This window comes from Castanea sativa, chromosome 3 (genome assembly GCF_040712315.1).
Source record: "Castanea sativa cultivar Marrone di Chiusa Pesio chromosome 3, ASM4071231v1".
NCBI classification, from domain to species: Eukaryota; Viridiplantae; Streptophyta; class Magnoliopsida; order Fagales; family Fagaceae; genus Castanea; species Castanea sativa.
In genome coordinates this window covers 13,751,926-13,767,798 of record NC_134015.1, presented here as the reverse complement: position 1 = coordinate 13,767,798, position 15,873 = coordinate 13,751,926, and the positions used below count along the sequence as shown (strand labels likewise).

At 38.7% G+C, this 15,873-nt stretch overlaps 1 protein-coding gene across 2 annotated transcripts in view; it reads left to right on the top strand.

Annotated features, from left to right (window-relative positions):
• Nucleotides 1–3,673: 3,673 nt before the first annotated feature.
• LOC142627979 (uncharacterized) overlaps nucleotides 3,674–15,873 on the top strand; it is a 48,488-nt gene continuing 36,288 nt past the window's right edge. For both annotated transcript variants that reach the window (XM_075801894.1, XM_075801893.1), the window contains exons 1-2: nucleotides 3,674–4,043; nucleotides 7,047–7,232. In XM_075801894.1, coding sequence (XP_075658009.1) covers nucleotides 3,939–4,043; nucleotides 7,047–7,232 — 291 coding nt within the window. In that variant the 5' untranslated portion in view covers nucleotides 3,674–3,938. The remainder of the gene's footprint in view (nucleotides 4,044–7,046; nucleotides 7,233–15,873) is intronic.

Genomic DNA, 15,873 nt, shown 5'->3' with positions numbered 1-15,873 from the left:
GTTCTAATTCTCAATTTAATAATAATAATAATAATAATAATAATAATAATAATAATAATAATAATAATAATAAATTGTCAAACCTATAGGTCCAACCCGATTCACGTGGGTTAGGTTGGGTTGGACCCTTGTGATGGGTTGGGTTGGATTGAATTTTTTTTAACCTACTATGGTGGGTTCAGTTGAAAAAACTCCTCAACCCGACTCAACCCGATCCATGCACACCCCTGCACTTAATATCTCATGTGATGTACAAACAACACTTGACATCGTTTGAAAGTTCCTTGCTCCTCCAAGGCATTTGTTCCCTTCTAAAACCTTGTCTTTACTGCTCATCTCACAATAATTGCATCATAACAATTATATACATGATAGTGTGCCTAGGTAATTGATTCTTCTAAAAAAAAAGGTAGTTGATGGTAGATAAATAACAACTCAAATATGGAGAAGAAAGCAAAAGGAGCAAGGTAATTTTCAAACAATATTAAAGCCCTTACATCAATCCATGTAAGAGTACTCACATTAGTGAGTCTAAAATACAAAAAGTGGTTATACATACACATTTTGGGCCAAAAAGTACCCACATCAGTAGGTGTAAAGACGTGTAAATATACCATCTTGCTACAATAATTCTGCATATATACATAGTTACTGTTTATTTGTAAACCATTTTTACTTCTTTTTTTCTTTCACCTTATTACAGACTCATTCTACTTACTTTCTTCCTCAATTTTCTCTTCCCCTTCCTCTTTCCTATTCCCTTTTGTTTTCTTCCTCTTTTCGTACAAAACCACTGCCCTTACCCAAGAACAAAACCACCGACTGGCCCAGCCTTAACCATCGCTGCGCGACATCAAGTGGAAAGGGATTAAAGGTGCTAGTAATGGGTTGCTACAACTGGGGCTTGCTTGGGTTGTTGGCAATGGTGTGATGCTGGGGGCGGTGACGTTATGTCAAGTTTGGGATGTTGCTGTCTTTCTTATAAACTTGTTTTTGGATTGGTTGGATTTTTTGGTTTTGATTTGGGTATCATTATTTTGTTGGGTAGTTTATAGAAGAAGAAGAAGAAGAAGAAGAAGAAGAAGATGATGATGATGATGATGATGTTGCTGGGTAAACTTGTTGCTTGCATGTGTTTGGTTTGGATTAGATTTTGATTTCATATGTAATGGGTTGAATGGGGTTTTGGGTATAGTGGATTTGGTCGGTTTGAGATTTCTTTGGATTTGGGTTTTTGAAGGATGGTTGCTCGATGAAGGGTGGGTTAATGATGGTGGTTGATCTCGTTGATGGTGATTGGGTGGGTTAAGGATGGTGGTTGATCTCATTGATGGTGGCTGGGTGGGTTGATGGTGGGTATGGATTGATTGTTGATGGTGGCTAGATGTTGGTGATTTTGGGTTGTGTTGGGCCTGTGAGAGAGAGAGAGGGCAGTGAGTGAGAGGGTTCTAGAGAGGAGTGTGAAGGAAGTAATAATAAATGTAATAATAAAAAATGTAAAAGTATGAATATTTTATTGAATAAAGAATAGATAAACTGACGTGGGTGTTTTGTAAAAGTGATCGTGTAAAATAGAAAAAAAGTACACAAAAATTCAAAATTGATCTTCTAACTTTCATCTTTTGTCATTTTAGTCCTCTAATTTTTGTTTTTGTCATTTTAATCCTCTAAGTTTCAATTTTCGTTAATTTAGTATTCCATTAGACATCAGTTAAGTGGTACTGTCAAGTGAGTCAAGACAACGCTGTTTTGGCTTTTTTTTTTTTATAATAATTTTGGAATAAAAAAAAAAAAAAACTGTTATTAAAAAAAGAAAAAGAAAAGAGAACATTGAAAATTGGGGGGAAAACCCAAATCCCTAATTGAAAAGTTTGTTTGGCAGGGGATTGAGAGAGAGACCCAGATTGAGAGATATTTGAGAGAGAGATTGAGATAATGAAACTTGGAGGAAATGTGAAAGGATTGATTGTTGATGAAAATGGGATGAATGTTCTTTATTTGAGGAAACTAGAAGGTGGAGAACTTAAACATTCTTTTCCAAAGGTTATGTTTAATCCCAATTATGAAGATGAAGAAGGAAAGAAGGTGGATGTTACACTTGAGAGACCAAGAAAATCTAAATGCTAGGAAGTTTCATTGCGTAGTGAGGATTTTGGTGCAAATCATCTTAAAAAAGTGAAACCAACATTCCAAGTCCCTTATCCAACACTCTACGCCATTGCCACCGACTTTGCTTCCCTACGACTCGACTCCTCCACACTAGATAGACTCTCATCGGCGTTTGGAGTTTTTGCTTTGTTGGATCATGAATCAGTGGCGTTGTCGGTGGTTTCCGATGTGGTTGCGGCATTGTCGTGCAAGACCATTAAGGTTGACGTGGCGGTAGTGTTCAATTTGATGGATTCCGGGGATGGGTTCTCGGCGAAGGAGGAGGTTGAGGTTGCGAGTGATATAAAGGTTTTGTTGAATGGGTCAAAGCTGATTGGGAAGGTTGAGATTGATTCGGTGTCAAAAATAGCTAAAGTTCATATTGGTATCTCTCTCAAATATCTCTCAATCTGGGTCTCTCTCAATCCCCTGCCAACCCAAACTTCTCAATTAGGGGTATGGGTTTTTCCCCAATTTTTAGTGTTTTTTATTCATAACAGTTTTTTTATTTTTATTTTTTAATTTCAAAATTAAAAAAATAGAGGCAAAACGGCGTCGTTTTGACTCATTTAACGACACCACCTAACCGACGTCTAATGAAATACTAAATTGATAAAAATGAAACTTAGGGTCCGTTTGGATAGAGTTTATTGCTGAAAACTGAAAACTGAAAACACTGTACCAAAATAATTTTTAAATGTGTGAATAGTGTCGTGAGACCTATTTTTAATAAAAAAAATTCTGTAAAGTGAAGTTTGTGGGTCCCGTGAACAGTACACGGGACCCACAAATGTGCTGAAAAGTCAGCAAAAGCTGGCTACTGTTCATGCACAGTGCATGAACAGTAGCCTTTGTCCCCTGACTCGTACAGCAGCAGAAGAAGAAGAAAAAAAAAAAAAAAACACAAAACGCAGTAGACGCGGACGCATAAGCTGTATCCAAACTCAGCTTTAGAGGACTGAAATGACAAATGATGAAAGTTAGAGGGTTAGTTTTGGATTTTTGCCAAAAAAATATGTTCTTTTTGTAAAATAGACAGAAAGTTTTAGACCCACTGATGCAATTGCTTTAAAATGGTGTAAATGCAAATGTTTGGCCAATTACCCATATTAGTTTGTATAAAGTTATGCATCTATAGTATTTTTCGTAGTTGTGTATATGCATTTATTATTATTATTATTTATTCTTTGTGTTTCTCGATGATGAATTAAGATAGTAGATTGTAGATTGTGATTGTGATGTGTGATGTGTGAAGATGGAGAAATAATTAAAAAATTAAAAAATATTTTAATAAAATAAATAATCTAATGTGTGTTTTTGAAAAGTAGTAATGTAAAATAGAAAACGTAGATTAAACAGAAATTAAACGTAGTCTCAAAATGACAGTTTGTGCTTAAGACTTTAGAGCAAAATCAGATATTTTAGGAAAGTTTTGGTAGTATTTGGATATATGCTAGACCTCTGGTCGCTTTTTGTAATTTAGACATATACAGAATCAACGCTCTTGTCCAAAGTCCAGAGACCGTCCGATTCTATGCCCAACTACTTCTTTCACATCCCACTCGTGTGTCCCGCACGTGTTACAACGGATCTCTCTCTCTCTCTCTCTCTCTCTCGCTCAAGATCTAAACTACGTGCTAGGCTCTCTGAGTCTCTCTGTAACTTTCATTCTCTTCGATCTTGATGGTTTCGTCTCGTTTCCTGATTTCATAGCCATCTATCTACTAACCTTAGAAAAGAAATTCACTCCATTTTCAACAAACCAGTGAGAGAGAGAGAGAGCTTCAAAGATGGCTTTCATGGCGGTCTTGGAATCAGATCTCCGCGCTCTCTCCGCCGAGGCTCGCCGCCGATACCCCGCTGTCAAAGACGGCGCCGAGCACGCCATCTTGAAGGTCCCAGCTCCTTTTCACCCTTCACACATTCATATATGTTTTCTTTTGTGTATGTATATGTATGTGTGTGCAATTGTGTATGTATGTATGTATGTACGAGTTGGTGAAAATGCTGTTTGCCTAAATGGTAGTGATTTGAGTGTAGTGCTTTGTATTTGGAATTGGGTTCTTAGGAAATGGCTTTGGAATTGTTTCAAATGAATGGTGGATTGGATTCATTGGGAAGCTAATTCGGAATATGGATTTGAGTAAAGGCATAGTGTTATATCTATGTATGCGTTTATTTATGTATTTCTCTCTGTTTTTTTTTTGATAGCTAAGTTACACACATTTAATGGGTTTTAGTTCTAGACTTGACCTTCCACCCATTCTTCTATGAGGAAGTGCTATTTGAGCTAGAGAGCTTATTGGGTGTCTTTATGTGAGTTGGTGATAAACTACTGTAAAAGTTTAAGCGGTTTGGAAATGGTGAATTTAATTACTTGACTATCATGAAGTACTACTCAATGTGGAGGGTTATCAACTTTTTAAATGGGAGGTAGAATGGAAAAAAGCTTTAAACTCAGTAACACTTGGTACGATACAATGATAAACTATCACTTGCCAAGAGCTTTGCAGCTCAACTGACACTTCCTAGTGTTTCAAACGGAAACATATAGGTAGGGTTCAAATCTCTTCACTCTCAACTATTGATATATATAAAAAAAAAAAAAATTCATGCTCTTTAGGAATTGGCTAACATTCATCGACTGTTTGGAACCATGTTTGGAACATGGTTCCTTCGTCTTTCATGTGGTCTATGTGGTCTATTTGGGGGGAACTTAATTGATTACATTTGAAGTTGTGGACTGCACAGGGAGCCAATTGTTAGCATCTTTTTGTAGTTCTTTATTTGCTTGGTCTTGTGCATGGGGCTATTCTCATTTTGATTTTATTTCTACATTTCTAGATTCCTTGGTTTTTGTACACACACATATATACACAGATAAAGATAAACTATCACTTGTCCTAAAAGCTTAAACTGTTAAGAAATGGTGGCTATACTCATTTTGATTCTATTGCTACATTTCTAGATTCCTCGTCTTTTTGTACATAATTTATTTATTTCTTTATTTGTAATTCTTTGGCTACTTCATGTCCTTGCTCATTGAAGTAGTCTTTGTCAAAAAAATTTCTTATTTATATAAAAAAGATAAACTATAACTTATTGCAAAGCTTAAATTGTTAAGAAATTGTGGATTTAATCACTTAATCATTATTTTAACAGGTAGTGAACATGCTGTTTATATAATTAGTAATTGAGTATAGTTCCTAGTATCGAGATTAAGTTTTTAGGGAATGAAATTGGAGTTGTTCAAATGAATGATGTATCCATTGGGAGGCTAATTTGGAGTTTTGAGTTGGGGGAGAGATAATTTTATATGTATGTATGCACGTGTGTAGGTGTAATTGTGCATGTATGCATGTGAGGCGGTGAACAGATTGTTTTTTTAATTGCTAGAAATTGAGTATAATTCTTAGAATTGGAGTTAATTTGGAGAATTGATTTGAGGTAGAGAGTCATCACTGTGGTGTTTGGTTAAGTAGAAAATGGAGGAAGAGGAAAAGTGGCAAGGATTGGAACCTTGATATTTGTGTTACTGACTGGGAAATATCTGTTTGAGGTGGTGAACAAATTGTTTTTTTAATTGCTAGAAATTGAGTATAATTCTTGGAATTGGAGTTGGGTTATTAGGAAATGACATTGGAATGGTTGAAGTGAATGGTGGATTCATTGTTAGGTTAGTTTGGAGCATTGATTTGAGGTAGAGAGAGAGAGTCATCACTGTGGTGTTTGGTTAAGTAGAAAATGGAGGAAGAGAAAAAGTGGCAAGAATTGGAACCTTGATATTTGTGTTACTGACTGGGAAATATATCTGTTTGTGGATTGGGTTCAGTAGAGTTGCTTTTTGGTTGAGCTGAGATTTTAAATTTGGTGTTTTGAGTTTGAAATAGTTTATGGTGTGTTTGGTTGCAGAGAAGCTAGTTGGAAAAGAGAAACAAAATGAAAATGGTGGTTTTATTCCTTTTGGTTATTTTTCTGTAGTCCCAAATAGTTAATTCAGCTCCATCTAGAAAAATATTCATATTAGGCACCATGGGGTGCTGGCAAGGTTCTTTTGGTATTCTTGGGCTGTAACTCATAAAAGTTGAGCTTGAATTTCAATATTTTTGTCTCTCCATTTAGTTTAGGAAGGATTAAAAAAGAAGAAGAAAGGAAATAGAAAACAGAAAGGAAGGAAAATTAATTTACACACCATCTGGGTCTTGATTCTTGAACCATTTTCCTTGTTAGCTTGGTGAAAATTCTTGAAGCCCATGGTAACGGACGTCTTTTCTTTGATTGGTAAGTTACAAACACCCACTGGGTCTTGATTCTTGAACCCACAACCACGCTATCCTCTCTATTTTATGGAAAAAAAGGAAGTGCCATTTGAGCTAGAACATGTTGACTTGGGTGCCAGACAAATTTAAATGGTGACACCACAAGCATTTTTGAAACCTTTAGGAAAAGGAAGGTGGTGTAAGTATTTTTCTGCCTTTATTATACTACTTTCTTTCAATTCTTGTTCTGAACAAAATTGATCGCTTATCTTCTTACTCAGATTGCAACGCTAGCAAACAAAAAACAATATTAATTTTTTTTTGATAGGTAATAAGACTTTTATCGAAAAAAACTGAACATCATGTTCATGATGGTGAACACTCTGAACAAGAAACAGATACAACAAGTTCAAGAAAAACAAAAGACAATATCTATCCTAATTTGTACTTCTTGCAGTTATACTAGGCTAATTTCAATAGTTAATCTTAAGAGTTTTCATAGTTATGGTTTGCAGCTCATGCCATGCATTGCTGTGGAGATTGTCAAACTCACAAAAAAAAGTCCTTCATTGGCATTGATCTGGTTGTTTGCAGAGGCTGAGTTTGAAATGTATCTGCTCTTTTATTGTTAATTTGCAGCTTCGTTTGTTATCAAGCCCCAGTGAAATAGCTCACAATGAGGATATTCTACGAATATTTTTGATGGCTTGTGAGGTCAGAACTGTCAAGTTGAGTGTTATTTCGCTATCATGTCTACAAAAGCTCATTTCTCATGATGCGGTTGCTCCATCAGCCTTAAAAGAGATACTTGCAACCCTTAAAAATGTAAGTTCTTGTGTATGTTACTTCTAATTATATAGTTCTTGAAAACAAGTTTCATTGCATCATAATTCGTAATACAATTGTAATTTGAATTCAAAACACCTTAAGTGGATTTTTTCGGATAATTATTTTTAATAAATGAATGCAGCATCTTTTAACATATAACGATCACTTTGTCAGAGTTCCCCTTCTGGTCAATAAAGTTACAAGAATCTTTTCATTTCTTTTTGCTTATTTGATTACAGAGTGCAATTATAAAGTTAGTTGATTTTTACTACTGCTCAAAACCAGAGAAATAGAATTGATCGTAAACTTGGCATCCATGTATAATCATATGTTGTTGCTTATTATCTTAGCAAGGAGAAGAAAAACCAATCTCTCTGTGAAATTAAAAATCTGAAATGAGGAAGTTCTGTGAAGATGATGGAAGCAAAGGGATAGAAAAGAAGCAACTTGTAGGCAAGAGCCTTGTAGCTCAATTGGGTTGCATGTCTTGGTTTTTCCTAATGAGAGATCCAGGGTTTACTGAGAAAAGAAGCAAAGTATACTAGAAATTATGTAAATATTTGCTTTATTGAGATCCTCTGGTCAAGATTTGAAGCTGGAATTTAATCCATGCTCCTTTCCCTCTCCAAGTCTATATGTATATTCATTCATATCCTATAATGGTGCTTGAAGAATAAACATGGTATATTTCATTTTACATAGAAAAAGTAAAGAGTTTTCTCTACTTTGTTTTTGATAGGTAGATTGTGGGGGAGGGGGAGGTGGGGTTTGAACCACAAACATGGGGCATCATAAAGGATGCCATTGTTCTCAACTTTTCTTAGTAAATAATGCAAAATAAGGGATGATAGTTTAGGTATGAATTCCCAATGGTCATGTTGGGCATTTTAATGAGAATTTTCTTATTAGATATCTGGAGAGGTAATGTGGTGGGTTTTAGAAAAGAAAATATTTCCTCTAAAGTATATTAAGTTGATTAAGGATATGTATGATGGGGCTATAATTGGTGCGAGAATAAGTGGAGGCATCACAATTGAGTTTTATATTAGTATAGGTTTGCATCAAGGATCGATATTAAGTCATACCTCTTTGCATTGGTGATGGATAAGTTCTCTAGATTGATTTAGGGTGAAATTTCATGGTGTATGATTTTTGTAGATGATAATAGTTTTCGGGATGAACTTGACTTGGAGTTAATGTTAAGTTAGAAATTTGAGTTTTATATTACTACAGATTTGCAACAAGGATTGATATTAAGTCTATACCTCTTTGCATTGGTGATTGATGAGTTCTCTAGATTGATTTTGGAAGAAATTTTGTGGTGTATGATTTTTGTAGATGAAACTTGACATGGGGTTAATGTTAAGTTAGAAATTTGTAGAGATGCTATAGAATCGAAAGGCTTTTGGCTAAGTAGGACTGATATTAGAATGCATGGAATGTAAGTTTAATAAAATTATAAACATAGAGGGTCTGTTGGGCAACAACTTATTTAACTGAAACTGAAAACTTTTTGCTGAAAGTGTGCTAAGGTATGCTTGTACCTTTAAAAGAATTTGAAAATGTGAGAAAAGACGGAAAAAAGTGAGGTTTTAAAAAGCTGTATATAAAAGCTAAAAAAAGCTAAAAACTAAAAGCTGAGCTTATAAGCTCGTGCCAATCACACTCAAAATAGCAAAGAAGAATAGTGTGGTCAACCTTGGTTATTTTGGTGAGAATCCACAACTAAGTTTTGGGACTAAGGCTTGGTTCTTGTTGTAATATTTGTGTGTGTGTATTATAATCTATGTAATGCCATTAATCAATGAGTCACAACACTTCCTCCTTTTGCAAGAATGGGAAGAGGGCAGGGTTGTGAGTTCAAATCCACTGGATGCATGTATAACTTACCAATAAAAGAAAATTACAATTTAACCCCCATTTGTTCATCCCAATTTAGTACACAAACTTTCAATAGCTTTTGATAGACCCTCCTAAAGTTTGGATTAAAACGAAATCATTAAAGTTCCATACAAATTAATAGATTTTATGTTTTGGGCCAAGTTTTACGTAGAGGAGCAGCACCTTCATTGTTATGTATTTATTAAAACAAAGATAAAAACATTTTGGTTCATGTCATGGTGATTGTTAGAGGCCCGGCTACCTCAAATTAGTCACAAATACTGTTTTTGTCTACTTCTTTGGGTTGATATGGGTGGATCTCACAGTTTTTTTTTTTATTGAATCTAAGATGTTTCAGTTGGTGATTGAGGAAGGGGGGAATTTTTTCTTGCTTAAGATTTTTGAATGGGGAAAATATTTTATGCAATTAGTTTTTATGGGTAAGAGGGTAGCAAGTTGGTTATTGCATAACTTGGAACACATTGGGATTGGGGTTAATCCTAAGCAGTTTTACATGCTCAGGGAAGGAGATATTTCCTATACAATGCAATGGGGTTCCAACTCTTCTGGTCAGTATTTATTAGTGTCAGAGCTCAAAGTAGGTGGGAGGAGATCTATTTTTATCCCTGTAGGTAAGGTGCAACAAGGTTGGCGGCTTTTTGGGATTGAATTAAGGGGAATGCTGGATCCTTCCCAATATGCGTTGGGTTGCTCGAAATTTGTTTCATACAAGTCTAAGCCACTTTTGGAGATTAATTCTTACCGGTCCTTTGTAGAAATGGTGAAAGCCCCTGTGCAGGCAAGGGTGAAGCACTTACAGCAGCCTCTTATCATAGAGAAGGAGAAGAATAGAATAGTAGAGAAAAAATGGATCCTCAGAGAGACAAAAATTGCACACAGGTGGTGGTTTTTAAAGCTTTGGCTGGTAAACCTTCCCTGATTGTTGTGGGTGGGGTGGAGGGGAGAGATCGTGATGCTAAATGGAATAATAAATTTGAGGTGAAAATCCAGGAAGGAAATAAACACTGACGTAGTTGCCAAATTCTTTGAGCTTCTTCATGATCCAGTTTTGAAGGTATATGGGGGGTATGGGGGGTTTTCACAGTTTCGTCATTGAATCCAAGTTTTTTCAATTAGTTGTAGAGGAAGGGGGACGTTATTTCTTGTTACAAATTTATGAGAGGGGCAAATATTCTATGAGATCAGTCTTCATGGGTAAGAATGCAGCACAATGGCTGATGAAGAATATTGAACACACTGTTGTTGGGGCAAGCTCCAAACAGTTCTTTACATTCAGGGATGGTGACACTGCTTATACTCTTCAGCGTAGCACCAACTCTTTTGGTCAGTTTTTACTTCTGACTGAACTAAAAGCTGGCGAGTGTAGGAGGTCGATCATTATCCCTGAAGGCAAAGAGAGATATGGTTGGAGGGCTTTTGGCCTTGAACTAAGAAAGATGTTGTATCCCTCCCAATATGCAGTGGGTGGAACTGGTCTTCCAACCTTTATTCCTCAGGTGCATAGGCAATATTTGGAGACTCAACACTCTAGAACTTTTGCTGAAGCTGTGCAAGGCATTCATGGAAGAGTAGAGGATAGAAAGCAGCCAAAGCAGGTAGGTTCCATTGTCAAGGGCAAGAAGACACATTTAGGAGGGGAGAAGATGGAGGGGAATCGGAGTCTCACAGGTGCTAAGTTGGGAGTTTTTCCGGTAGGCAAGCCTGATAAGATGGTGGTGGGAGGAGGTGATAGGAGGGAGAAGTGCATTAATGAGGAGTCAGTGGCAGAAAGTAGGATACGTTTCCCAAGTTTCAGTTTGAATGCAAAAGCCTATGACAATAGGAAAAGGAGTGATGTAAGCAGACCATGCTGGACAGGGAGAGGTCTTATTGTGGAGGTTGACGTGATGGGGAGGAGGCGGGTTTCCTGGGATAGGAAGAAAGGGAGAGATCAGAAGCATAAATGGGTTTCACGGGTTGGTAAGGAAATGCATCAGGGTAAGTTGGGTCTGGGTTTGGGCCCTAACAAGTTGGTAGCCCAAAGGATTGTTAGTGAGTCTTGTTTAGGCCCACAGCTCACAAGCCCAATATCCTTTGAGCCTGGAGAATGTTCCGTTAAGTGTGTTGAGCCCTTACCCTCAGCCGATAATCACGAGAAGACTGGGGAGTGTCCATGGGCGAGTCCGACGAGCTTTGTGACGCCGTCGCAGGTGGCTGGAGGTCTTGTGTGGTCACCGAAGGTAAGGGTTCAGGCCGATAAGGGTGGCTTGTGCCTTTCGGTGTCTCCGGAGCCTCCGACGAGCCCTGTTTTGCCGTTACAGGTGACACGTCGCACCGGGGATCTGGTGGGTTCGCCTCATCGGCGTTGCACGCCACCGGTAGGAGTGGCGGGGTGTGCCGAGTCCCCTCCGGCGATGGTTTTCAGGCTGAGCTCTGACCGGAATAATATTTTCGGTTCCATTTCGCTGTCGAGTGGGTTGTTTTCTGAAGGTAAGAGGACAGTGACTCTCAATTTAGTGCCACGGTCGTTAGGACCTTTTCTCCCTGACCTCTTTCTGGAGTTGGTGCGAGCTGGACCAAGGGGCTTGGGGGTAGTGGGTCAGGAGGTTAATTTTTCTTATAGTAAGGAACTCTGCCTTCCTGGGGAGGTTATGCTTGTGGAGGAAGCAGCTGTTTTTTCTGCGGGTGTTGGTGATACAAACTTGTCAGTTGCCTTTCCTCTGCAAATCTTTGATTCGAGTGCGCTGACAACCTTGGCAGAGTTGGAGGAGGTTGATGAGGTTTTTAGTATTGAGACTAACATAGATATTTCTGGGTGGGTGAAACACAGAATTCCTGGTTTTAGTAAATTGGTTGGGTTATCTATGACTCGACATGAGAAATTGTGCATTGCTCTCTTACAGAGGCTTGAATCAGAGATGGAGGCAGCCAATGTGTTACACAGGAAGGTAATGGGCAGCAAAAAGGTAGCTAAGTCCAAAAATAAGGGATGCAGAGAGCTGCAAAACTTGATTTCTTCGGTGAATTATGACAGAAGATAGAGGGTGGTCTTGTGATGGTGTTTGTAGTTGGGGATATTTTAGTGTTTATGAAGATAAAAATGATTTCGTGGAATGTTAGAGGTTTAAATGATCCTCGGAAACGTCTTGTGGTGAAGAACTTGTTGCGGGAGTGGAAGTGTGATGTTGTTTGTTTACAAGAGACAAAAATTGCTAGCATGAATAGACAGCTGGTTTGTAGTCTGTGGGGCTGCCCATATGTGGACTGGGCTGTCTTGGAGGCTGATCGGACTGCTGGTGGTGTTTTGTTTATGTGGGACAAAAGGGTTTGGATAAGGTGGAGATTATGGTTGGTATATTCTCAGTGTCGGTAAAGTGGAAAGGGGTGGGGGATGGGTTTATTTGGGCTTGCTCAGGCGTTTATGGCCCAAATGAGAATGTTGAGAGGGGTCTCATGTGGGATGAGTTAGTGGGAGTTCAGCAGTGTTGGAGGATTTCGTGGTGCTGCTTTGGGGACTTTAATATAGTTCGCTTTCCTAGTGAGCGTAGGGGCGAGACCCGTTTGTCCACGGCTATGGAAAAATTTACTGAATTTGTTGAGGATCTTAACTTGGTTGATTTGCCTTTGGAAGGAGGTAGCTTTACTTGGTCCAGTGGTTCTGATCAACCAATGATGTCTAGGATTGACAGAGCTTTGGTCACTCCTGATTGGGAGGATCATTTCCCAGATGTTACTCAAAGGATTTTACCCCGTACTGTCTCAGACCACAGTCCAATTCTCTTGGAGGCAGGGGGAATGGCAAGGGGGAAAAGTCCATTCAGATTTGAAAATATGTGGTTAAAGTCGGAGGGATTTGTGGATAGAGTTCAAACCTGGTGGAATTGACATTCCTTTGTAGGTACTCCTAGTTTTGTGCTTGCGAAAAAATTAAAGGCTCTGAAAAAGGACATTGTGCAATGGAATCGCCGAGAGTTTGGTAATGTAGCGCGTCAAAAGAAGCAATTACTGGAGGAGTTGATAACATTAGACGCTAAGGAGGGGGATTTTGGTCTCTCTGATGGGGAGAAAGTTCATAGGGTTGGTTTGAGGTCCCAGGTGGAGCATCTTCTTTCCTTAGAAGAAATTTCCTAGAGACAAAAATCTAGGATGTTATGTATCAAGGAAGGGGATAATAACACCAAGTTTTTTCACAAAATGGCTAACTCCCATAGACGGTCTAATCATCTAAGGACCTTGGAGGTGGATGAGGTGGTTTTTGAAGAGGCCTCCGAGGTAACTTATCAAGTTGTACAATTTTATTAAAATTTGTACAAGGAGACTGAGGAGTGGAGGCCTTTTGTGGAGGGTTTGGAATTTGATCGTATCGAGAATAGGGAGAGGGTTTGGCTTGAAAGGAAGTTTGAGAGAGGAGATTCTTCAAGTTGTTAGGGATTTGGAAGGGGACAAAGCTCCAGGTCCGGATGGGTTTACTATGGCGTTCTATCATCATTGCTGGAAGGTAGTGGAGAAAGATGTCCTAGTGGTCTTTGAAGAGTTTTTCGATCATTGCAAGTTTGAAAAATCCCTTAATGCGACCTTCGTTGCTTTAATCCCTAAAAAGAATGATGCCTCCAATATTAGAGATTTTCGACCTATTAGTTTGGTGGGGAGTGTGTATAAAATCTTGGCTAAGGTCTTGGCAAATCGCTTGAGAGGGGTTTTAGATCAGTTGATTTCTGAGAATCAGAATAGCTTTGTGGGTGGGAGATAAATCCTTGACTCGGTTCTCATTGCGAATGAGTGTGTGGATAGTCGTAGGAAGAGTAGGGTTCTTGGAGTCATTTGTAAGCTCGATATGGAGAAAGCCTACGATCATGTGAATTGGGAGGCTTTGTTGTATCTGCTGAATAGGATGGGTTTTGGAGTGAAGTGGTGTAAGTGGATACGTTCTTGTATATCCACTATTCAGTTCTCTGTTTTGATTAATGGGTCCCCAGCTGATTGCTTTGGTAGCTCAAGGGGTTTAAGACAAGGAGATCCGCTATCTCCTATGCTGTTTTTGATCTTGATGGAGGTGTTTAGTAGGATGTTGAGAAGAATGGAGGGAGCTGGCTTGATTCGTGGTTTTAATCTTGAGCGGAAATTATCTGGGTGGAAGAAGTTGTACTTGTCTAAGGGGGGTCGTTTGATGTTACTCAAGAGTACGCTTTCTAGTCTTTCGACTTACTTTCTATCGTTATTCACAATTCCTACTCATGTGGCTAATAAAATTGAAAAGTTGCAAAGGGATTTCCTATGGGGAGATAGCAAGATTCACTTGGTAGGATGGGATAAAGTTTGTGCGCCTATAGCCAATGGTGGCTTAGGGATAAGGAAACTGACTACCTTTAATAAGGCTTTATTGGGGAAATGGTTGTGGCGGTTTGGAAAGGAAGAGGGTCGGTTAGAGAGGCGGGTAGTAACCTCAAAATATGGGGAAGATTGGGGGGGATGGACCTCAAAGCTAGGTAGGGGAGCTCATGGGTGTGGTTTGTGGAGAAGTATCTGTATGGGTTGGGAGGATTTCAGCAAAAATTGTCAGTTTGTGGTTGGGTTGGGGAATAGGGTGAGGTTTTGGCAGGATGGGTGGTATGGGGTTCAACCTTTTCAATTGGCTTTTCCAAGGCTGTATGGCATTGCCATTGATAAGGAGGCTTCTGTTGAAGCTTCTTTGCATAGACAGGGGGCGGAGGATAGAAGATTTTGGAATGTTCGGTTTAGTAGATTTTTTAATGATTGGGTGATGGATGAAGGGCTGCGGTTTTTTCGTATGTTGGGTGCTATGACCTCTCCCTATGGATGTTGGAGACCGGATGAGATGGAAATTGAAGCCTAATGGGGCTTTTGACATCCGGTCGTACTATAACAAATTAAGAAATTCTCCTTCAACTATCTTTCCTTGGAAAGCTATTTGGAGAGTAAAGGCCCCTAGGTGAGTTTCTTTTTTTGTTTGGTGTGTAGCTTGGAATAAGATCCTAACGGGAGACAATCTGAGATTGAGGAGATTGGATTTTGTGGGTTGGTGCATTATGTGCCATCATTGTGGAGAGACAGTAGATCACCTACTTCATCATTGTGAAGTGGTCTATCAGTTATGGAGCTTTGTTTTTATAACTTTTGGCTTGGCTTGGGTTATGCCTAGTTCGATTCCAGACTTGCTTTTTGGATGGTGGAATTGGCTGGGGAAGCATTCATCTCAGATCTGGAATTTAGTCCCGTTGTGCATCCTATGGTGTATTTGGAAGGAGCGGAACCGGAGGACTTTTGAGGATTTGGATAGCTCTAGTGATCAGTTGCTTGCTTCTTTTAGTGGAACTCTCTTTGATTGGTCTCGGGCGTGGGGACTCACGTCTAGTGATTCCCTCCCTTCTTTTCTTTGCTCCCTTTTCCTATTGTAATTTTTTTGTTGTTTGGTTTTCTCTCTTGTTTCTCTTTGTTTTCTTCTTCTTGTAATTTCTGGGTTGCTCTGTGTTTTTTCAGGCACAGAGTAACCTTTCGTATATATATCATTCTTACTTATCAAAAAAAAAAAAAAAACACTGATTCCCGTTAAGGTTTAATTTGAATTACAAAAATTTTGTTGCTGGGAAGGAGCGAGATATTAGGAGATCACGTTGGTTAGGAAAATGGCTAATTGTGGAAGTGAATGAGAATGGAAAGAGGCTGGTATCTTGGGATTGTTATAAGTGTGGTGAACATGCTGTCAATTGGGTGTCATGGGAAAGAAATACAGTTAGGT